General features: G+C 41.3%; 2 protein-coding genes across 3 annotated transcripts in view; both read left to right on the top strand.

Annotated features, from left to right (window-relative positions):
- Positions 1–7,622, top strand: part of LOC127580993 (ataxin-7-like protein 1) — a 44,311-nt gene extending 36,689 nt beyond the window's left edge. For both annotated transcript variants that reach the window (XM_052035034.1, XM_052035033.1), the window contains exon 11: positions 1,064–7,622. In XM_052035034.1, the coding sequence (XP_051890994.1) occupies positions 1,064–1,081 (18 nt within the window). In that variant the 3' untranslated portion in view covers positions 1,082–7,622. The remainder of the gene's footprint in view (positions 1–1,063) is intronic.
- Positions 7,623–8,797: 1,175 nt separating this feature from the next.
- LOC127580935 (probable transmembrane reductase CYB561D1) lies at positions 8,798–22,631 on the top strand. The gene is made up of 3 exons (XM_052034910.1): positions 8,798–9,016; positions 14,220–14,257; positions 18,818–22,631. Exons 1-3 carry the CDS (start codon positions 8,836–8,838, stop codon positions 19,319–19,321), a joined length of 723 nt encoding a protein of 240 aa, XP_051890870.1. The 5' UTR covers positions 8,798–8,835; the 3' UTR covers positions 19,322–22,631.
- Positions 22,632–23,514: the final 883 nt, after the last annotated feature.

Raw genomic sequence — 23,514 nt, 5'->3', positions numbered from 1 at the left:
CCTATTCCTAATTCGTATGTTTGTGAGACATAATGAAGCTGATACAAATGATGCATGGTGGCTCTCGTTCCATCTAGATTGGCAATGGGATAGCTGACCTTGACCACAATGCTCTCGTTGCCCTATGTGGGCTTATGGAATAGAACAACAGAACTGTGCTGGAGATGGCTATTGGGTTACAGGGCTTTGTATGTAATTTGAAAGCATCACTACCTTTCCTCTTTATGGTAGTGTTTACATTAGAGGGAGGAAAACCATAATTGATGTATGCCTGAATTTGTGACATGCAAAATGCCTGCAAAGTACAGGCATGCTAAATTACCTTCATTTCTATTCTAATCTCAAATAAAAGAATCATTTGTTTCATCCAGCTATTGGAATAATTGCTAGATTTCCGTAATGTTTGGGGGAGGTATTTTACCTTCCTCTTCAAGTCCTCTTCAGCTGGATGGACAGGGACAAGAATCACACATTGCACTCATTCCATCCTCTGAATCATACCTTCTGCTAAGGCAGCCTTTTCTCCCCATACCTGGAAAGTGTTGTTTTCATGTTGGCCATAACTCAAGAGTGTAGCATTCTTGCCCCCGAGTCAAAAGATTATAGATTCAAGACTGCTCTAGAGATTTGAACACAAAATCTGGGCTGACACAATTACTGCACTACTGAGGGAGTGCTGAACTGGAAGCAATGTTGTCTTTTTCACATGACACTTATATCAAGGCCTCGTTTGTCCTCTTAGATGTATTTTTGAAAAACAAACTCCACTTTATTATTTACTTCAAAAGCAGGAATTCACCTGGGTATCCTAGACTGATGCTTAGTTGCTCGATCAACTTCACTTAAACAGATTATCTACTTGTAATTTTAAGGGATCATTCTGTGCATAAATTTGGAACTGCTTTTATTCAGTGTTACAACCATAATTATACTTAATACTTGGAGAAGCTCTAATGTCAAGAAAGCCACTGTATAGAAAAGCAGGCTCTCTAATTGTTCTGGGTGTGGATTTGTATAATGGAAATTAATCTTTATGCCTTTCTCTTTCTCTGTCTTCCCCCAGGCAAAAGTGCATCCCTGAAAGTTAGCCTGCCCAGCTTTGTGGGGATACAGGACGTGGAAACCTTCCACCGATCAGCCACCAATTCGAGCCCTTGGTCGCACAGATCGGTGCCTGTCACGGGTGTCAAGAGCTCTGCTGGAACACAGGCTTATTGGGCACAAATGAAAGTGGGCATGCCCCACTAGCTGCCTCATTTGGTACAAACAACTATTGAGCGTGCAGCCTATCCCTTGTATTGCATACCACATCTGTACGGAGTTCAGTTACTACCCTTTTCATCCATTGGCTTTGTTTGTTCCCTTCCAATTTCTTTCTTCTGAAGTTTTGCCTTCCTGGCTGCTGGACGTGGAAGCCTTGCTCTGCATTGCTACGAAAGGGACCTGACTACCAATGTATGCAAAATTGGCCATGAGGTATTCAACCTGGGGATTTTGCCCACAGTGTATTGGAGAATGATAAAGGACATTCTGCCATATCTTCAGTCCATGCTCCCTGCAGGCAGTGGGGTGCAGGTATCTCCTTTCGTTATCACTCATTTGTAAACTTGTGTTTCCCTGCCTCTATCTTCTCACAAAGGTATTGATTCATGGTGAACTGAGGCCCATGGGTGCCGGACGCCCATCAGGTGCATTCCCCAAGGAAACGTTCCTCTCACGTAACCTTAGTTTTTCACCATTAGGACTTACCTGCAAGAACCCCTCAAATTCCCTTCCCTTGCCACCAGTTAGATCCACCACCGCACTACTTTTCCCGTCCTAGAAGAGACCACCCAGCAGCCAATCTGAGCAGTCTGAGAGAGTGGGAAAGGTTAAGGGAGAAGGATGATGACTGTCACTGACAATTCAAAGTTCATACATACCGAATATCTGTTCAGATAAGTCTGAGCAGTTCCAATCGTAGAAATTAATGGGAAGAAAAGTATTATATCTTTTCAGGAACTGGAGGTAAAATGACTGATATTCACATGCCCTTTAACCCTGAACCTACCTGCATTACAATGCTGTTGGCTCTTATGTGTAAAACCTTAATGGACTGAAAGGGAGAACATTGAAAAGAAGGAATGATTTGATTTATTGGTAATAGGGAGACCATTCATTCATATTCTTTAGGCCTAGTGGCAAATAACTCCTTGGTCTGAGCCTCTCTTGCCCAGTGATGATCTAACCATTGAAGTTAATCCCAGGTATTTAATTATAGTCTGGTACTTTATTAAATTTCAGTCCCTTCCCCTCTCGCTTACTCCCTTTGCCTTGTTTCAGCTTGTCCTCTCAGTAGCTTTTAACAACATAGAAGGAGGTCATTCAGCCCGTCTGGCGCCTGCCACATCCTAGGGGAGTAATCCCATGAGTCTCATTTCCCCTCTCTTTAGTTCCCTGCAGCCCATCGACTTGCTCCCTTTCACATCTGCTCATCAACTCCATTTGATTCATAACTTGTACTTTATCCATCCTCTGAATCATACCTTCTGCTAAGGAAGCCTTTCCTCCTCATACCTGAAAAGTGTTATGTTCGTGTTGGCTGATTAACCTACCATTGCATTTTGAGCTGTGGGAGGAAGCAGGAGCACCCAGAAGAAACCCATGTGATCATGGAAACTCTGCACATGCTCTAACATTTTTCTGTTGTTTACATCTCTCCTTCTTCACCTTCCTTCTACACCATTAGGCCTGCCCACCAGCAACCACAGATGTCTCTTCCCTCTGGCATTTTGCTGAAGAACATTTTAATGTTAGTGACCTTGAGAAGATCCTCCAAGCAAAGTTAAAATTGTTTAATTTATTTTTCTTCTGTCAAATACTATACGGTTCTCTTACCAAACCATTCCTTTGCCCACCAGAAGAGGAACTGAATTTCCATTTAGTTCAGTTGCACTTGAAGCTTCTGTTACAAACAGAACTTTTTTTATTTCATTGTTATTTTATGTTCATATTTCAGTCCAAACCCATTTTATTGGCACTTTTGGTATGTGATGTTTCTTTCTCTGCAACTTTTTTCACTTTCTACTATTTTTTTGTTTTGTATTTTAAATTCAAATTACATATAATTTTTTTCAGAAAAGTACAACAATATGTCATCAAGGGATAGCTTGAGTTGCAGAGTGTCTCCTAATATGTGATTCATCCCGCCCCCTGAATAATGTTAAATTCTCAAATAATGAGAAAAAGAAATAACTGCATGATGCTGTCCTCTCTATCAGTGACTGAGGGGCTACACCTGGAAACCTGAGCCCAATCACCTGAGCTGAGATTAGTCCAGTGGCTGTGGTCAACTGAGATGTGTTGATAGAACGCTTAGTGAAGGTAGTCAGAAGGAATCAATTTAATCTAAAGTACCCATGGCAAAGGTGACACTTCTGTAACACAGCACCAAAGAAGGCCATTGTGCCTGTGCTGACTCTTTTAAAGGAGATATCCAATCATTCCCCTTTTTACATCCATTTTCCATAGTTGGTGACTTGACAAGTTAATGCATATCCAGTAAAATTGGGCACTTGTAAAATCAGTTTGTCAGTCTGATCAGCTCTGTTTCTCTTGAGTAGGTTATGTTAAAATTACCCTCAATATATAATTTTGCCTGCTTTAATGTTAAAAAACTTCTGGTGCTGGGAAATGGAACACTGTCCAGTAGTTGACACCAGTTGTCATCATCAAGCATGCCCAGGGTTAATGCACACAGTGACCTGTTCATAAACTGAGATCCCAACTCTGTGCTTGGTCATCACATTGAACATTGGATTATGTTCTGCTCATTCACCCTCTGTCCTTGTTATTTTCCACTGGTTCCTTAGCCTTCTAGCCTGTAATTCAAAATCCTGGACCTGTTTAAAAATTCCTTACCCCAGGGTTCTGGCCTTGTCCCTTGCTACCTCGTTGTCTTTCTCAAACCTCACATTACAATTCATAAATTTTGGTCCTTTGATTCAGGACTTGGTTTTGCCAGTCTTCATGGTTTACTATTAGTAGCAAAGTCTCCAGTCCTTTATGTGGAACCTCCATCCTAAATCATATAACAATCTTCCCATATCCTTTCCTCCACCCTTAAAAGTCTACATCAAAGCCAATCCATTTATACTTAGTTACTTCCTCAAACTTTGGAACAAGGCCTCCTCCACATCGCTTATCCTTAGATGAGAGTCCCTTCCACCCTGCCTACTGTATCAATGCAGCAGTTTTCAATTCCCTGCTAACTCTCTTACTGGGGTTACCAGTTTAATGGCAATTAATGCTGATCAGACAATATCAGACATTATGTGCATAGCCCTAAAAGTTAGCAGGTACAGAAGAATTTCCATCATCATTCTAGGCTGGAATGGAACCCAGAAGCCAGGAAATAAACAAGAATTTGTAACTAGCCCAACCTCTGGCCCTGATTACCTGTGTCCCATCTGCACTGAGCGGTCAGTTCAGTGAAGTGCTAAAATTGACCTCCATAATGCTGGTTCAAATAAAAGACTGAGCAACACACAATAATGTGAAGTACTGAACAAGAGTGTTGGGTGTGGAGATCAAAATGCCAAGGTGTGTACATGTCTGGAAAGTTTGTAATGGTTGTGTACTGAATTATGCAAATATTTTTTGTATTTGATCTAGTAATGACACATTGTCTATAATATTTTACAGTTTGAAATGGTCAAATATATATCTATATATACAGATAAATATATATATATAGTGACCTAATGTTACAAATGCCAGGTGCATACCCATTGAGGTAATTAGATACCTTGGCAACAGGTGAAGGGTAGCGTGCTGTTCAAATGCAAACCATTGCAATGTCAGTAGTCATGTAATTTATTGTACAGATCAAGCCATTATAATCTGAATCTGATTTTGCTTTATATTCCAATTTTTAATTTTTTTTTAAGGAGGTTGGGTGTGGAGTTACATTGGCGTCTGGATTGGAAAGACTTAGTTGAAGCTCTGTATAGCCCAATTTGATCTAATTTAGCACATCCTGAACTCAGTTGTACTGACATTAAAGTGATAATGGGTCCAAGTAATAGGAATAGAGTCGGTATGGGTGTTAATCCAGCATGCGGAGTCCCTACCTTCATGTTTCCAATATAGATTGAGATGCAATTCAAAAGAAATAATGAAAAAAATGAGATTTATTAACCATGGTAACCAGATGTAAATTTTAAAGCAATGCACCATATGAAGAGTAAAGATAGGAAAGTGTGAGTAATTAGGGATCAGAGGTTTTACAGCAATTCTTTTCCTTATTGTCTTAAATTTGTGCCCCTGTCATTGCTGAATAACCAACCAGTGGGGGGAGAAAAAAACACCAGTATTTACTCATCCTAATGTTTGTTCATCTTGGCCTTTTATCAGTGTACTATTTAAATAGTTTACAGCACAGAAAAGACTAGTTCAGCCAACAGGTCCAAGCTGTTATATAAACAGAGTGTCCTCCCACCACTCTTCATCTAACCCCATAACCTTTCTTCACTGTTGTTAACTTGCTTTTTCTTAATTGCTTGATTTTTTTTTGCATCAAGCTACTTCATGTGAAAGCTGTGAGATCATTTTTTTGTAGCAGTTACTACATTGTCACCACTCTCTGGTAGTGAAGTTTCTCCTGCATTAATTATTGGATTTATCTGTGGTTGTCATATTTACCGCTACTGAGTCTCATTCAGAAGTAGAGACTTCCTTATGACCACTGTGTTGAATACATTGAAAATTTTATAGGTCTGTCATGTCACTCCCTCAGCTTTGCAATGTCTCAAAATTAATCTTTAATTCCATACTGGATGACTTGCTAAAATATTAATCTCTTTCTTTTCTCTCTCGATGATTTCTTTGTTATATCAGAGTGTTTGGACTGCACATTCTGCTCAGATGGGAGGAAAGTAACTGATTTAAACCATTTTAAACTTTAATTTCTTGCAGCAAAAGTTATTTTAAGCTAAAAGATAAGGAATTGAATACTTACCTCAAATATGAGCTGCTGCCCAGGCCTGTAAGCTGACAGTTTTTTTTAAATAGTTATTTTTGTGGTTGGTATCATTTTGCTAGAAAATATTTAATACGTGTCTCGCTGTTTATTATTAGAGGTTGCTAGTTTTATAATTCAGATAGTAGTATTCCATGATAGAAACAGAGAGTGCTGGAAAGATGCAGCACATTAGTCAGCACTTGGGGAGAGGTGCAGATTTCAGGTTGGTAACCTTTCCAATGAAAGGTCATCGACCTGAAACATTAACTCTGCTTGTTTCTCTGCACATGCGTGCAGACCTGCTGAGTGTTTCCAGCACTCTGCTTTTATTTCAGATTTCCAGCATCTGCAGTTTTGCTCTCCGACGGCTTATCTTTAAATGGTCCATCTATATGTTGGGATAGATCAAAGGCTGTTCTGATGGTGTCAAGACACTATCCATTGAGAATTCAACCATATAGAATGGTCAAATCCCAGATACTATTTCCAATCAGTACCAAAATTTATTGACTCTGATCAGGGAGGCTTTCCAAAGTGTCACAACTGCACTCAGTGTTGCTGGTTTAGGAAAGTGAATGCTGTTTGTACTATCATTGTATAGGTGCTTATTGAAGATAAGATCAAGCTCTGGTGTGATGCCCTCTGCAGCTGACAAGCCTACCAATGTTCTAGGCAGGTTTCCCTTCCTGCCTGTATGGAATGGGATCATGGGTTGAGGAATAGAGAAGTGGGAAACCTTGGCCTTTTACCCACTGCTTTCTGTCAGACAAAGCATCAGAAAGCCATCAGTACCCTCATTAAAGGACTAAAGGCACTGAGGAAAAGGAACCTGCAAAGAAAAGATTAAATTGATTAAGATGGGAATTGAAGTTGTTATGTTGCCATGAGTGTGACAGTTTCAAAAAGTAACTTTTTAAATATTTTACACTGCCTACATTTTTCAAGTGATGTACTTTTTATTTCACTTGACATACTCTTCAAAATGAGAGGGCAGCCCTCTTGTGGGCACTTAGAAAGCAAGTACCCACAAAGCTCACTTTTTCAGAAGAGTTAAATTGTTTGTAAACAGCCCTCTTGTGGCTGCAGTTTAATAACTGACATGGCGTGCAGTCACAGTGAACAGAAATAGGTTCCAACATTTTGTTTTGTTAATCAGGATTGGCGTAGAGAAATACCTTATGAAAGTTTTGTCTCCTACTTGGGTATGGTTCTGGTGTTACCAGTCACAATGAGTGAACCTAGATAATGAATGTTTGGTAGGCTGTTCAACCACAGATGGCATCATCACTAAGCTCAATATTTTCAGTACAGCAGTAAGAGGCACAATAATCATCGGCAGAAATGCAGGTGTGCTAAGGGCTAGCACACTGACCTAGCTCTTTCTCCAGGCTCCAATCCACTCCTAACTGCAAATCCCCACTCTACCTATCCCTCCGTTCTTGGGAGTCACCAACCTGCTGAGTTCACATTCCATTCATCATTGGCTTGAGGCCAGTTAAAGTTGCCTCCTGTAATTATGTTGGGGAGTTTGTTTTGAATGATTGCTGTATGACCAATATTTATGGTTTTTTTTTTACATTGACTTTAGACCTCAGTGTTATTTGGTTTATAAACAAATAAATGTATAATTTATAATACCCAAACAGATGTTTTGAATAAAGTTTTTTTTTGTTTATCTGTTTGGTGAGCAATTTGGATATTTTTTTTAAATAAAGTTTTATTAGAATTTTTTTAAGTGTCTTGTCTAATATTAACACTTCAGTAAAAAGCTTAATATGAGAATGGAGGTGGATACAATACTTGCATGTCAGAGCTCTAAGCAGGTTGTTAGTTTTGAAGTACATACACCTATGGGTATTAAAGATTACAGAGCTAGATGTAGATGAGATGCATGTCAAATATTAATTAATTGAATGCCAAATGGATTTGAGGAATTGATTATTTTCAAACAGTGACTCCTGGATCTAGACATTCTTGCTGGAGGAAACACAAACTTCATATCTACACTGTCAAACCCCTCAAAAATTCTGTACATTTCTTTCTCTCTGTCTTCTAAACTCAAGAGTACAGGCCCATTTTTGCTTGGTCTCGCTCATACAGCAAATCCATAATTTTTGGAATTAGTCTGGTGAACCTTTGCCGTGCTCCCTCCTTTGCAGGTACATCCTTGGGTGGGAAGGTCAGACACAATGATGTATTGTCAGCAATCCCAGTTGTGAAATGAACAAGTCCTAACTCACTCATTGTCTGTGTGCATGTTGGCCAACTTTGGTTACTGAGCTGGTATTGCTTAAGTTTTTGGAGTTCTGTCCCTTATTTACAAATCATTTCATGGCCTGATCACTCACTACCTCTGGAACCAACTCCAGACTTTCAACCCTCCCAGATATCTGCATTTGCCCAATTCCAGCCTCCTGCAAATCACAAAAGTTCATTCCCTCCGTCTCCCTATCCCCCGTACGCATCACGACGATAACTTCATCTACCAGAAGCCCAAAGGCAATAATTATCCCAATACTTCCTGCTGCTCTTCTTTTGCTGTGTCCTCTATGATGAAATTTTTCTTTATTTCTAAAATATACCTTATTTATAACAATACATAAAGGAAATGCAAGTTTTGCAAATATAACCATGCAGAAACAACCCACAATTAAGGGAAAGGGGTTAAGTTAAATGCAGTTGGAGTGAAGATACCTGAACAACTTCACCTGTGCCCTCCTACCATTTGCCGTTTCAGCTGTCGATCACTCGGCGCCCACGCCTACTTCCGGAGTGGCCGCTGCTCTGGAAGTGACGTACGCCGGGCCCGGCCGCCGCGGTCTCTGGTAGTGGGGATGCGGAGCTATAGGTGGCTGCCCGAGCCCCTGGGTACCAGGGTCAATCCAATGGTGCCCGGGGCAGGAGCGCGGCACTGCGGCCTCTACCTGTGTCTGAGGAAGATGGCGGGAGCAGCAGCCCACCTGAGTGCGCTGGGGCTGGGCGTCTACCTGGGAGTGCTGAGCCGCCTGGGGACCAGTGAGTGCAAACAGTGGGCGAGGGGGCAGGGGGAGATCAGGGGGCAGGGAGAGGAGGGCGGGAGATCAGGGGGCGGGGGAGGTAGGGGGAGATCAGGGGGAGGTGGAGGGGGAGATCAGGGGCAGGGGGAGGTTGGGGGGACATCAGGGAGAGGTGGGGGTGAGATCAGGGGGAGGTTGGGGGAGATCGGGGCGGGGGAGATCAGGGGCAGGGGGAGGTTGGGGGAGATCAGGGGCGGGGGGAGGTTGGGGGAGATCAGGGGCAAGGGATGGGGTGAGAGGGGCAGGGGAGGTGGGGAGAGGGGGGATGAGGGTGAGATAAGGGGCAGGGGGAGGTGGGGGTGAGATCAGGGGGCAGGGGGAGGTGGCGGGGAGATCGGGCAGGGGAGGTGGGGGTGAGAGGGGCAGGGGGAGGTGGGGGAGATCAGGGGGGATGAGGGTGAGATAAGGGGCGGGGCAAATTGGGGTGAGATCGGGGGATGAGGATGATATAAGGAAGCAGGGGGAATGGGGTGAGATAAGGGGGCAGGGTTGATGGGGTGAGATCAGGGGGATGAGGATGATATAAGGGGCAGGGGGAATGGGGATGAGATAAGGGGCAGGGTTGATGGGGGTAAGATCAGGGGCGGGGGAATGAGGAGAGGTAAGGGGGCAGGGGGAGATGGTGAGATATGGGTAAGGGGTGGGAGGATGATGTGGGGTAAGGGGGTGGGAGGATGATGTGAGGTAAGGGCAGGGGGAATGGGGTGAGGTAAGGGGGAGATGGGGGTGAGAAGGTCAGGGGGAGATGGTTTGAGAGGGGGCAGGGATGACAGGTTGAGAGAGGGCAGGGGGGATGGGGTGAGATCAGGGGGCGGGGGGTGGGGTAAGATCAGGGGGTAGGGGGGATGGGGGTGAGATCAGTGGGCAGGGGGATGGGGGTGAGATAAGGGGACGAGGGGAATGAAAGTGGTCTAGTGAGGTACAGGAGGGGAACTGGGCAAAATGGGAGTGGATAGTGTGTAAGAACAATGATTTGTACAGAAAGGGTTTACCAGGATGCTGTCTGGATTAGAGGGCGTGTGATATAAGGAGAGGTTGGATAAACTTGGGTTGTTTTCTGTGGAGCGGCAGAGGGGAGATCTGATAAGAGTAGACAGCCAGTATCTTTTTCCCAGAGTGAAAATGTCTTATTCTAGGGGGCATGCATTGAAGGTGAGAGGGGGTATGTTCAAAGGAGATGTGCAGGGAAAATCTTTTTGCACAGAGAATGGCGGGTGCCTGGAATGCGCTGCTGGGGTGGTAGTGGGGTCAAATACGTTAGAGGCGTTTAAAAGGCTATTAGATAGCACAACATTGTGCGCCGTAGGGCCTGTTCCTGTGGTGTACTGTTCTACGTTCTAATGTGAGAGGAAGTAGAGATGGGTCGGCATGGGGGGAATGAGTTGTGGAAAACGGAGTAGAAGGTGAAAGGCTGGTTATCCTGTGGTGAATAATTTGCATGTTGATACTTCAGAGCCTCTCCACCATCTACAACCCACAGGCCAGGAGTGTGATGGAATACTTTGCACTTGTTTGAGTGAGTGCCATTCCACCATCTCTCAAGAAGCTCAACGTTGTCCAGAGAAAGAGCGGCTAACTTGATCGATATCCCATCAGCCACCCTAAACAATTATTCCTTCCACCAATGGTTTTTGGTCTTGGTTTATTATTGTCACTTGTACCGAGGTACAGTGAAAAACTTGTCTTGCATACCGATCGTACAGGTCAATTCATTACGCAGTGCAGTTACATTGAGTTAGTACAGAGGTCATTGATGTGATACAGGTAAAAACAATAACAGTACAGAGTAAAGTGTCACAGCTACAGAGAAAGTACGGTGCAATAAGGTGCAAGGTCACAACAAGGTAGATCGTGAGGTAATAGTCCATCTCATTGTATAAGGGAACCGTTCAATTGTCTTATCACAATGGGGTAGAAGCTGTCCTTGTGTCTGGTGGTATGTGCCTTCAGGCTCCTGTATCTTCTACCCGATGGAAGAGGAGAGAAGAGAGAATGACCCAGGTGGATGGGGTCTTTGATTATGCTGGCTGCTTCACCAAGACAACGAGAGGTATAGATAGAGTCCAAGCAGGGGAAGCTGGTGTCTGTGATGCGCTGGGCTGTGTCTACAACTCTCTGCAGTTTCTCGCGGTCCTGGGCAGAGCAGTTGCCGTACCAAGCTGTGATACAGTGGCTATGGAGTATGCGGTGTACAAAATGCACCATAGTTACTAACAACAGCTGGAGACCTCTTGCAGAAGAGGGTGAATCTCTAGAATTCTCAACCCTGTGGAGGCTAGGTCATTGGAATTATTTAAAGAGGAGGTGGATACCCTTTTGAAATATCATGTAATTAAGGGCTGTGGGGAACTAACATAGAAGAGGAGTTGAGGTCTGGGGCAGATCAGCCATGAACACATTGAATAGCAGGGAAAACTTCAGGGCCAGGTGGCCTACTCCTATTTTCTAGTGTTCTTGTGATCTCTTCTACCAAGAAGGGTAGCATTGCATGAGAACAGCACTGGTTCACTGTTACACACCATCCTAACTTGGAAGTATACTGACGGGACCTTCACTCTGGGTTTAAATCCTGGAACTCCTCTATCCAACATCACTGTGGGAATAATTTCATTGCAGCAGTTCAAGAAGGCAGCTGAGAATTAACTTCTTAAGAACATTTATGGATGGGCAATAAATGTTGGCCTTGCTGGTGATGCCCAAGTCATGAGGGAAATAGATGCTGTATCCCTTCCTACCGGTTTGAATGTCTTCCATCAATACTATTTATCACATCTAAAAATCAATCTTTAGGTTATTTATGGAATTCATAGAAATGGAATTAGTGTAGGAAATTGGTGCTGAGGTAAAAGATCACATTGAATGGTGGAGCAAGCATGAGGGGTTGAATAACTTGATACTTCTGCGTATGTTCTTTCCCAATTTTTCAATTGTTTCAAAATAATTTTCTTGTTAAGCTCTTTCACTGCAGCTGAAAATCTCTGGTTTTGTTTCTTAATGTTACAGACATTTATGTGATGTATTTACATAACTGTTCCAACCCTACCCATATCTCCTGCTGTTTTGCTTATGTTGGTATCCATCCATCCTCTAACCTGCATAATCTTTTCCCCTGTCTACCCCTTCTGCTAGGGTGTGAGTGCTTTGATAGTTCGGGTGCAGGCCACTCCCCTCTACACTTTTGTCTGACCTCCAAAGTGATCTTAAACACCCCCCCAATAAAAAACATACTATTCTTCTTTCGTGTGTTAACAATCCAAATCTTTCTCTCCCTTTTGTTCTCTGTGCCTTAAAGCAGAAGAGGGAGGAACAGTGGAAGAAGATGGAAGGGACTATACGTAAAGGTAGTAGTGCATTCCCCCAGCATGAGTCAGGTATAGCTTGTAACATTTCAAAACCCGAGCAGCTTGTTGTTTCTTAAGCAATGCGATACTTCTGCATTCTGCCTGACTCAAAAAAAAAAATTGGGAGTATGTCTATAATCTCCCATTTATAAAGCTAGGCTCAGGTGACCAAGAACCTCAAAGAATATAAAAAGATCGGAGAAACGAGACGGCAGATGCTGGAATCTGGAGCAAAAAAATAAACTGCTGGAAGAACCCAGCATATGTGGAGGCAAAAGGGATGTGTCGATGTTTTGGGTCAAGACCCTGCATCATGACTGGGAGTGGGGAGGAAAGATGGCCAGGGGAGGGGTGGGACAGAAGCTGGTAAGTGATAGGTGGAACCAGATTGGGGGAAGGGATGGGAAAGATGAATAAAGGGAGAGAAAACCTGGAAGGACTGATGAAAGTGGGAAAGGAACTCTGTGGGTTGGAAAATTCAATGTTCATACCATTGGGCTGTAAGCTATCCAAGCAGAATATGAGGTGATGTTCTTCCAGTTTGTGTTTGGCCTCACCATGGCAGAGGAGAAAGTTGAGGACAGACAGGTTGGTGTGGAAATGGGAAAAGGAGTTGAAATGACATACAACTGGATGATCAAGATGGCTGTTGTAGACAGAGCGCAGGTGCTCTGCAAAACAGTTGCCTAGTCTCTGTTTGGTCTCACATGTGGAGGAGGACACATTGCAAGCACCAAAGCAATAGGCCAGGTTAGAGGAGGAGCATGTGAATCTCTGCCTCACCTAGGCTGTTTAGGTCCCTGGACAGTGGTGAGGGAGGAGGTGAAGGGACAAGAGTTGCGCCTCCTACGGTTGCAGAGGAAAGTGCGAGGGCAAAGGGAGGAGTAGGTAGTAAGGGATGAGCAGACCAGGGAGTCACAGAGAGAGTGATCCATGTGGAAAGTAGAAAAGTGGGAAGATGTGCAGAAATGGCAAAGGATGATGTGCTGGATGTGGAAGCGAGTGGGGTGAAAGATGAGGACCAGGGGAACTCTATCTCTGTTCACCTGGGAGGTGGGGTTGGGACTGAGAGCAAATGTATGAGTAATGGAGGAAATATGTTTGATCGTTTCATCAACTATGGCAGAGGGGAAGCCACTTTTCCAGAAAAAAGAGGACATTTCGGAAGTCCTAGAGCAGAAAGCCTCATCTTAAGAACAGATATAGCAGAGTTGGAGAAACTGAAAGAAGGGAATGGTGTCCTTGCAGGACACAGGTGAGAGGAGGTGTAGTAGATAGTAGCTGTGGGAGTCGGTGGGTTTATAGTAGACATTTGTGGCTAGTTTATCTCCTGAGATGGAGACAGAGAGATCCAGAGAAGGAAAAGAATTGTCAGAAATAGTCCGGATGAATTTGAGGGCAGGGTAGAGTTGATGGCAAAGGTGATAAAATTGATGAGTTCTGCACGAGTACATGAAGCAGCACCAAGGCAGTCTTCGATGTAGCGGAGAAAGAGTTGGGAAGGGGTGCCAGAGTAGGTTTGGAACAAGGACTGTAGCCAACAAAAAGATGGGTGTTGCTTGGGCTCATGTGAGTGCCCATGACTGCACCTATGATCTGCAGTACAAAAAGGTTACCTGTCAATCTGTGCTGTATTCAAATGGTAGGTTTCAGAACCAAAAGATCTGTATCTTTTCACACTGGCAATGACAGTACTAACTGCCCAGAGAAGATCAGATGTTTAAAGCAGTGCCTTTGTGCGTGATCAAAAGTATTTTATTCTGGGTTATGCTCTATACTTTCCTCAAAATGTTCATCAGCTGAAAATTTGGTCTTTTCCAGGTCGTTTCTCCTGGCACCCAGCCTGCATGGCTGTAGCAGTAAGTGCTCCTTTTTGACATAAATGATGTGACATAAGTAGTTCCGTCTGATTCAAGATAATCATCTGTATTTTCTGAACTTCCCACCTCTATTGACAGAACTGTGCTTTTGAATTTATGATATGACACTTCTGGACACCGATGGATGTTTTGTCAAGCTATTCATAATAGTTCTACATTAAAATTTGTATGTTAAGAGCTTCTTGTTTTAGCTTAGTGTGGCTTTCTCTTTTGATCAGTATTCTCAACTAGTCTGTGCCAGCGTTTATCTGCTTTAGGAGCAGATGTAGGCTATTTAGCCCTTCGAAATGTCTCTGCCATTCATCAAGATCATGGCTAATCCACCATTTTCCTGCACTATCCTGTTAACTCCTGATTTCCTTAATATCCAGAAATCTGTTGATCTCTTTTTTTGAATGAGTTCAATGACAAAGCCTCCACAGCTCTTTGGAGTGGTGAACACCATTCGAATGAAGACATTTCTCTTCATTACAATCCTAAATGATCTACCTCTTATTCTGAGATTGTGACCACTGGATCTCAATTCCTCACCCTGGAAAAAAATAATCTCCCTTCATGCACCCTGTCGAGCTCTGTGAATTTTGAGTTTCAGTGAGTTCCTCACTCTTCTAAGTTTGAGAATACGGGCCTTGTCTGCACAATTACTACTCATGAGGCAAACCCACCTTCCCTGGTACCTTCTGTTGAATCATGCTGCACTCTCTCTATGGCAAATATATCCTTTTATAGATAAGGATTCCAAACCTGAACACAATAATCCAAGTGTGGTCTCGCTTCTCACTCGCTCCATACTTCTTAGCCAGATTATTGATGTAGGTTATGAGTAGCTGGGATCAAGCACCCATACGTATGACACCAAACTAGTCTCAGTCTGCTAACTTGAGAAAGATCCATTGGTGTGTGACAGGTTCTTAGGGATCACTTGATGTGTGTTCTGCTTAATTGTATGTATCTGGAGTTGATATCTTAGGACTCTAGCACATTGATAGATAAATCCCAAATCAATGACATTCCAAGATCCTAAGATTACAAAATTCAGATTGAAAGTGGGAATAAATTAGAGTTAATGAGCTGTGAGGGCTGAAATCGCTGGGTCCAGCTTGTTCATTCTTCTTTAACAATATTGAGTTGTTCTTCCAAAGCAAAAGGACAAAAGAAATAGAAGCTCCTCTCACCTGTTCCTTCATTTATTAAGGTCATGGCTGCACTAAACCTATATACCTTGATTCCCTTCATATGCAAAAACCTATCAATGTCTCACCTTCTGAACCGCTACAGTCCTCATGGGCGGAGTTTTAGAAATTTACTACTTCCTGGGCAAACAAATTTCTTCTCATCTGTCCTGAATGGCCAGCCCCTTGCTTTGACACTGTGACGTCTGATTGTAGACAATCCGTCATCCCTGCATCTACCCTGTCGAACACTGTAAGAATTTTGTATATTTCTATATGATCAGCTCTCATTCTTCCAAACTCAGAGTATAAAACCATGAGAACCTGAATTCTGAGGGAGGCTCTTTGATAATTGATAAGTGTTTAAAATCATCAGCAGTTTACATAGTGCAACTAAAGAGAAACTGTTCCCAGTAGCTGAATCATTGGTCACCAGAGGAATGAATTTCAGGTCATTGGCAAAAGAACAGTGTATACACAAGGACAAAGTTTTAAACAACGAGTAGTTAGGAATTAGAATGGACTACATGGTAAATGCTAACAAATGAATTTAATTCAATAGTAAATTTAAAGGGGATTGAATAAAAGGATAAAAAATTGCAAGGATATTGGAATAGTTGGGGGTACAGAACCATCTGGATTGCACTTTGAAAGAGCCAGCATAAACTCAATGAGCCAAATGGCCACTTCATGTGTTTGTACCATTCTGTAGTTCTGGGTAATGCAATAATCAAGGGAGATTTTAATCTGCATATAAACTGATCAAATGAAGCCAGCAGTAATAGTGTAGAGACTGAATTCATGAAGTGTGTAGAAGATGATTTACTAGATTAATGAAGGTTCAGTAAGGGAACAGGCTATTTTAGATCCATTATTGTTCAATGAAAAGGATTAATTAATCATCTGGTTGGTAAGCACCCATTAGGGAAGAGTAATCATATTTCACTCGACATAGAAGGAAGCCATTCAATCCACTGAGTTAATGTCAGCTCTGAGTGTAGCCCCATTCACCCACCTATTTCCCTGTAATTTACTGTAATATAATAGAATTTTATGTGAAGATTGAAAATTTATTAATTCAGTTAAAAACCAAGTTCTTAAATCAAACAAAGCCAATTACAAAGGTATGAGATATGGGTTGGCTATGTTAGATTGGGAAACTACATTAAAAAGTTTCAATAGTAAATAAGCAATGGCCATCGTTCAAAGAATTAATACGTACTTTGCATCAAATATACATCCCTTTAAAAGCACAGAAATGCAGCAGGTAAAATAATCAGCTATGGCTAACAAAAGCTAAAAGCTTTCATGAATCTCAGTTGGTCTGTTGAATCCTTTTCAAAGTGTTTTGTTGCTGCATTCTTCATTACAGGTTCTAGTATTTTCCCCACAACTGAAATTAGGCTAACAGATCAGTAGATCCCTGCTTTCTCTCTCCTTCCTTTTAACTATTCTGATTATAAATTCCACTTTTTATTGTATTTATAATGGAAATGTGCTTATAATCCTCAACTGCCACAGTTAGTAGGAAACTAATTATTATGTGTCAATCTGCACAACCAACACATATCACAGGCAGTTTCCAATATAAATATAGATTCACAATTCAAGTATAAACCCAAGACAAGATTGTATGGCTTTAAAAAGCTGATTTGCATGGGAACATCAAAGCACTTTGAAATATCTTACTATGTTAACTTTTTTATTGATGTATATTGTTGGCTGCACGTGCAACACCGTAAGAGATAGGCTGAGTGAATTAATTTGAGTTTGGGTAGGAGCTATTGTTAATTTTTTTGCATCCCTTCTAATTAATAGTCTGAATTATTTTGTGGGGAGATGGTCAAACGTGCAATACTTCTGGAAAATTGCAGGTTTTGTTGCTTCTGGGCAATATAGATCTACTTCTGTTATAGACACAAAATCAGAACACAAGATGCTACCAATGGACTGTACAGAGCACAGAAGAGCTACAAACAAGTGGGATAAAATGTTAGTTGTTAAGGTTTTGTCAAATGTTTTTTGAAGTTGGAAGGTGAATTTATTAAACTGAGTTTGGGTTTTTTTAGATTAGCAGCAGGTAGTGTGCAAGTAGCTTTGGTGAAAATAAAGCTGTTAAGTTCTCCTCTTCACTCTGTAGAGTTGTTATTGGCAAGTGCAAAACATACTCTGTGGAATTTGCATATATTCTGCACAATTACTTGATCAAGAATCTGTGTGAGTCATTGCTTAGCTGGTCATTGCACCACCCATATAGACTGGGAGCACCAGTTTCAATTGTTGGGCAATGTTGTTCTGGTGTAATTTGGGAGCTACATTTGGAATCATTACTCTGTGGATAGGGAGGAAAAAAACAAATGAAACTTGCACTTCTGCAAGCAACTCTCAGACCCCAAGGGTCTGTGAAGTTTTACAGCCAATGGCCTGCCTCCGTTGATGTTCCAGAGTCTTCAGGACCAATTTGAAGTTCGAATGTTCAGATGTTCTGATTAATTTCTATGTGTGCTGAGTTCACTGTTGTAGGAAATGCAACAGCCACTTTGCCTACAGCAGAGTCTCACAAGCAGATGTGATCACAATCAAGTAATTACGTTAAGCTATGTTGCTTAAAAAATGCACCTTGACCAGGACACTGATGCTAACTTCCCTGTTCTTTGAAATAATGCCATTGGATCTTTCACCTGCTGAGATGACATAAAGGGCCTCCATTTGACCTTTATAAAAAAAAAACCTGTCACTATTGTAATGCAGGAAAAGAAGCGGCAATTTCGACCTACCAAGCACCTAATGGCAATGTGATAATGAGCAAATATATTTTTTATGTTGTTGATTGAAGGATAATTATTTGCCAGATATTCAGCAGACTGCATCTGTTCTTTGAAATCATGCTGTAATCATCAGATTTGCCAGTGATGGCCTTGCATTTGGTTTTCTTGCTGAAGCAAGTCATGTAGGATAACTCAAAAGTCCTATTTGCTGAACTGCCAGGTCTTGTGAGGTGCCTCCTGAGTTGACGTTTGAATCAACTCTTCAGTGAGATTCTTGCTGAACTTAATCGCCATCTATCCTTTTGAAGATGGAATTTTGTTCAGGAAACACAAAATTCAGATTTTTTTCCAATAACCTCTTTAAAAATCTGTAATAACAGGTGTGACTTTGAGATAGGGGAGTTTAGGGAGAGAATTCCAGAAGCTGGTGATTTGATGGAAGGCACCGGTGCTGAATTGAAGGAACCTGGAAACATGGGAGAGATGAGAATTACAAGACTGCTATGATTGTCAGCCTTGACTAGCTGACAAAAAATGCTTTGTACTGACTGAGCCCAAATGAGTTGATTAATGAAGTCTGTGTTTGGTTTCATTTTCAGGTCTGCTTTTGTATGACTGAAGCCATTCTGACCTTCTCGATGGACAGCTCCCCATTTTTTTGTTGTTCAGTTAAAGCCAAGGTGCGACTTCACTGGATGATGCAAGTCCTTGCCATGATCATTGGTTCGATTGGCCTCATTTTCATTGTTTCCAGCAAGAACATCTCCGAGTCCCCGCACCTCACCTCTTGGCATAGTATCCTTGGAATCGGGACTGTGATTACTGTCTGTGGCCAGTTGCTGTGTGGCCTCTGCCTTTTGTTTCCAAAGTTGATCAATACCTACTCAGTGGCCAGGCTACGACTTTACCATACTACGTGCGGTCTAGTGGCTTACCTGATGGCAACAGCTACAGTAATGCTGGGCTTGTGCTCTGATTGGTTCAAAGCCCAGGTTAACGCAGTTTTGTGGTACTCGTGCTTAATTATTCCGCTGCTTCCAGCTCTCGTTATCATGAACCAGATCAATAATGGTTACCTGTCCAAGAAGAAAATAGAAATTTAATCTTGGATCAACATCAACATTGGCTGTGATTGTCGTGCTATGAGCACATTTCTTAGTGTCCAGTAAGGATGAGCTTGAAAGTCAGATGAAATTGCAGCTAATTTCGTGGTTGGTTTGAGCAAATAGATTTTTTTTAACAAAACTGGGTACAAGAAACCTTTTAGTATTTTCCCTTTCCTTCCTCCCCACCCTGTCCACATCTACACCAACAAATTTAAGTTTCTTTTGCTATATTGGCCAGTATCTGTTTCTGCTCTCTGTGGGCTCTCCTGGGATGTGTGGTACATACCATAATTGGAATTAAAGTTCTTAACAGATACAAATTGTTATCAAATAACAAGGATCAAATGGATGTTAATGTGTGCCTCTGAAATGTTTGAATCAAGGCAGCAACTCCACAATGCTTTGGGGCAGTGGTTACAGTGAAACATGTTAGTATTCTTTACAGATGATACCTGTTACAGGATATGAATTGTTCTTGTACATATTTCACAGCTTGGTCTTGAGTTTTGTAGTGTGGTGAATGCAGGGCAGAGAGTAAATTCACGGCCAAGTACCAGCCAACATGGTCATGGCTGAGTTGACTGTCCAAGCTGGGAAAAAACATTTAAAATCATTGAAAATGCATACCTTTCAAAACATGTTTATTTTTATATTTCTGAATCTTTTTAGCAGCGATAATGGAAATACTTCTGTATAATTGCATTTGATATTTGGTCCAAAGATGTATTATGTAAGCAATGGTGTATCGAAATTCAACATTTTTTTAACGTCAATATAGGTTCTATATTATACTTGTTATAGGTATCATGTGAGACGATCCCCATCAAGTTGTTAGTCTTGTTCCTCTTGTGATGTAATTGAATTCTTAAATGCAGCTGCTGGAAGTTTTGTCCTAATATTTGTCTTTCTGGGTAATAAGGCATACAATATCTTTTGGTTGACATCCCAGGATCTTTATATATTATGCTGAACAAGACATTTTTAGTTTTTAATAGTAGAACCCATCACTGTAATGAAACTAGTTAAATTTAACCTTTTATTTTAGTACAGACAAATCTAAGACCAAGAATCTGTTTGAGGTTATAATATTTGAGGGCTGAATGGCCTGATATCAGCTGGAAAATAGCTTTGCAAATGTATTCACACTACATCACTGGCCGTTGATGTTCTAGGGAGCTAAAGGCTGGAATCTTCAGGTCGTTTGCATAGAATGACGGATAGCTAAGTATGTTACAGGCTGGATTGTTCAGGCTAAATCTGGTGTAAACTGGTCAAACGTGCCAGTAGCTGTCCAAAATTATTTTATGCTGAAATTTTATCATGTTTTAAAATAGACTTATTCATCCAAGTGCTGCTAACAGATTTGGAATTTGGAAAGTTAATCCAGTGATGCATGCTTGTTTATGGTTCAAATTAATCTTGTTCTGTGAGCTCTGAGTGAGACTGGTGATGGACTCCAAAACACCATCAGCCATTATCATCACACAGTTTGGCCCTAATTTCACTTTATTGTTCCTTGTTGGTCTGGAAAGTGGAAGTGCTACCCTTGTTCAGTAAGGAATACATCTTTGGGAGCTGGTTTGAAAGCCCAAACATCAGCATTCTTCGAGTTTCTATGATGTAGACCTGTGAACTGGGCAGCTTAAGTGTGTTTGATAGGTGTGCCCAAAGTGAAATCATTTTCCTTTTTTCTTCCAGCAATGATTCATGCACTTTAATGACTAAAATATTCCTGAAAAATGTTACTGGGTATACTAGAACTTTTTTCACCGTTTACTTCTATTGAATATTTTACTTCAAATGTTAGCGGACTGGTGCTAAAGTCTCCATCAGTGATAAATTGCAGTGATGCCTTTTGTGAACCAAAATCAAATTCTAGACTTAAGTTATAATATTCAATGGTTTGCACTGCAATTGAATTGAGCACTTGTGGTATGTTTAACCAATTCATTTAGAGAATCCTACACTCTGAAGATCCGGTCTTCTAGCGAGGCAGATTAATTAATTTGCAGTACCTGGTTTCTGGCACTAGATGTTGTTGTTTCATAGTATTTTAAAAGTACCAGGAGTATGAATTACATTGGTACGGAGCTTTCTCTAATTTTGTTTGTGCATTGTCCGTGAATTTCCCTGGTACTTGGCATAAATTTTAATTTTTGACTAGTAAAATTGTGACCCTAAAATCACATCTGATTTACAAAAAAAAATGTGCATTGTGAAATTGAGCAGTAATTTGCTTAAGCAAGTGGGTGAGTACCGGTGTTAAATCTTTCACATACAGCAATCCTTTTGTCAGAATCTCAAGGACATGTGACATGTATAGTATAGCATTTGTGATGCTATCAAACCCTGATTAAAATGAATGTTGAAGTAAATTTGTACATGTACAACAGGGCAATTGGTATCTGAAAAAGGCAAGCATTGAGGTTATGTCATTACCAAAACTTGTTCTCTGTCAATATATAAATTGTACCAGTTGTAGTTTCCATGCTCTTGATGAGTTCATTTTCAATTCATCATCTTAAATTGAGACGACAACGAAAAGGGTATTGTGTATGTATAATAGAATGAGGGAGCATATATTGTAAGATATGAAGCCAGATGGTTCACTTCTAATCATGTGCGTTGAAGTACATGTGAGACGACAGTTGTCAAGGAGGATGCAGTGAGATTAGGTACATAAATATAAGTTTGATACTCTATTGCTTCTCCGCTAAGGTCTTTAATTGAACTAATCTTTTCATTTTGGCTTTAGCCTACTGATTTACTACATGATTGTCCATTGTTCAAGAAAGTTCCTGTCACTTGAGAGCGCACCAAAAGCCGAGAAGTTATAACTCGAAAGAAAAGTCTTCTATATGTTATTTGCGAAGTGCAGCAATTATTAGCTGGGTTGTCACAGGGCAACTATGAGATTTGTGATTCATTTTATCGGTTTGGTTCTTGGTGAGAAAGAAATGGAGGAAATCATCAAGGGTTCCTCATTAGTATGTTGGTTTGAAGCCTTGTTCCATTAATTTAAAGATTATGAATGAAGAAGGTTGCTTCATTTGTCTACCTCCATTTTTTCCCCACCTGCATGCTCCTACCACCACCACTACTATCACCATTCCAAATATTGTATCCAATTGGCTCGTAAATGGCTATTGGGCTTTCAGCTATACTAATTTATTTAGGGGTCTATTCACACAGTGACATGAAAAGGAAAATTATATATTTTAAATATTAATCCAAAATACAAATACTTTCCCCCCTGTTGGGCTTCCTGGTAATTCAAATTGCATTTCTTCTAGCAATGAGTCAATCAACTCGTATGACTTATTCTATTTTAATCTCCCTCTGAGATTGCAAATTTTAAATAATTTTGAAAAATTTGTATGGTTTCACTTTCCCAGCCATCTGTTAGTGCCTGTATGAGCAACTGGTTGAGCTACACAAGCTAGTGAGGTAATAGTGATTGAGCTTATCCTGACTAGAATGGCTAGTTGAAGCAGCAGGTATCAGGTCAGGACTTGCATTCATTGTCCATATATTGTGATCCTTCAGGGAATGTGCATATCTTACCTATAGACAGAATCAATGCCAACTCTGACACTGCTTATGATGGAATAGTCTGTCAGGAAATGTCACCATCGGTTGTGAGAGTTCTGAGAGAAATAAGAGCTGCACACTCTTTTATCTGAATGCCCTTGAGGCAGGAGAAAGGCATCCCAGGCCCCATGTGAAGTTTGGCTACAACAGGAAGCATTTTACATGGAAGTAGTGGAATCCAGCAAGTTTCTTCCCCATGAAAAGATGTAGGTGCGGGGGGGGGGGGGGGGGGGGGGGGTGTCACTAGAATAATTCAAGCATGAGTAGTAGATTTTATTAGAGGGCAGGGTAATCAGAAACCATTCCTGATTTTTATAACATACAACAAATTTATGTATTGAACATAGTAAATACGACATTTTTGTCATTTTAACCAAACTGATAATTTACAGGAGGGGGGAAGAAAGCTCCATAATTTACAGGAGGGGGGAAGAAAGCTCCTTTGAAGTGGTAGAATGGTTTGGGGAGGACGTTGCTGATTAATGTTTGTATATTTAAAAAATAGAATATGTCTCAATTTGCAATAATAACTTGCATAGGTAAATTAGGCAGTTGCTGCTGAGTGTTCTGATGGGAGTATATTTTTTCACTGGAAGTAG

Source organism: Pristis pectinata, chromosome 20 (assembly GCF_009764475.1).
Source record: "Pristis pectinata isolate sPriPec2 chromosome 20, sPriPec2.1.pri, whole genome shotgun sequence".
NCBI classification, from domain to species: Eukaryota; Metazoa; Chordata; class Chondrichthyes; order Rhinopristiformes; family Pristidae; genus Pristis; species Pristis pectinata.
Note: the sequence above shows the minus strand (reverse complement) of the source record. Positions and strands in the feature narration are given on the sequence as shown.

What these genes read in the sequence shown, in the direction of transcription:
- LOC127580935 (XM_052034910.1), top strand. Translation starts at nt 8,836, where the DNA reads ATGCGGAGCTATAGGTGGCTGCCCGAGCCCCTGGGTACCAGGGTCAAT. An exon ending in GCTGAGCCGCCTGGGGACCA is followed by an intron (nt 9,017 to 14,219) that starts GTGAGTGCAAAC and finishes GGTCTTTTCCAG; the next exon opens with GTCGTTTCTCCTGGCACCCA. An exon ending in CAGCCTGCATGGCTGTAGCA is followed by an intron (nt 14,258 to 18,817) that starts GTAAGTGCTCCT and finishes TTTCATTTTCAG; the next exon opens with GTCTGCTTTTGTATGACTGA.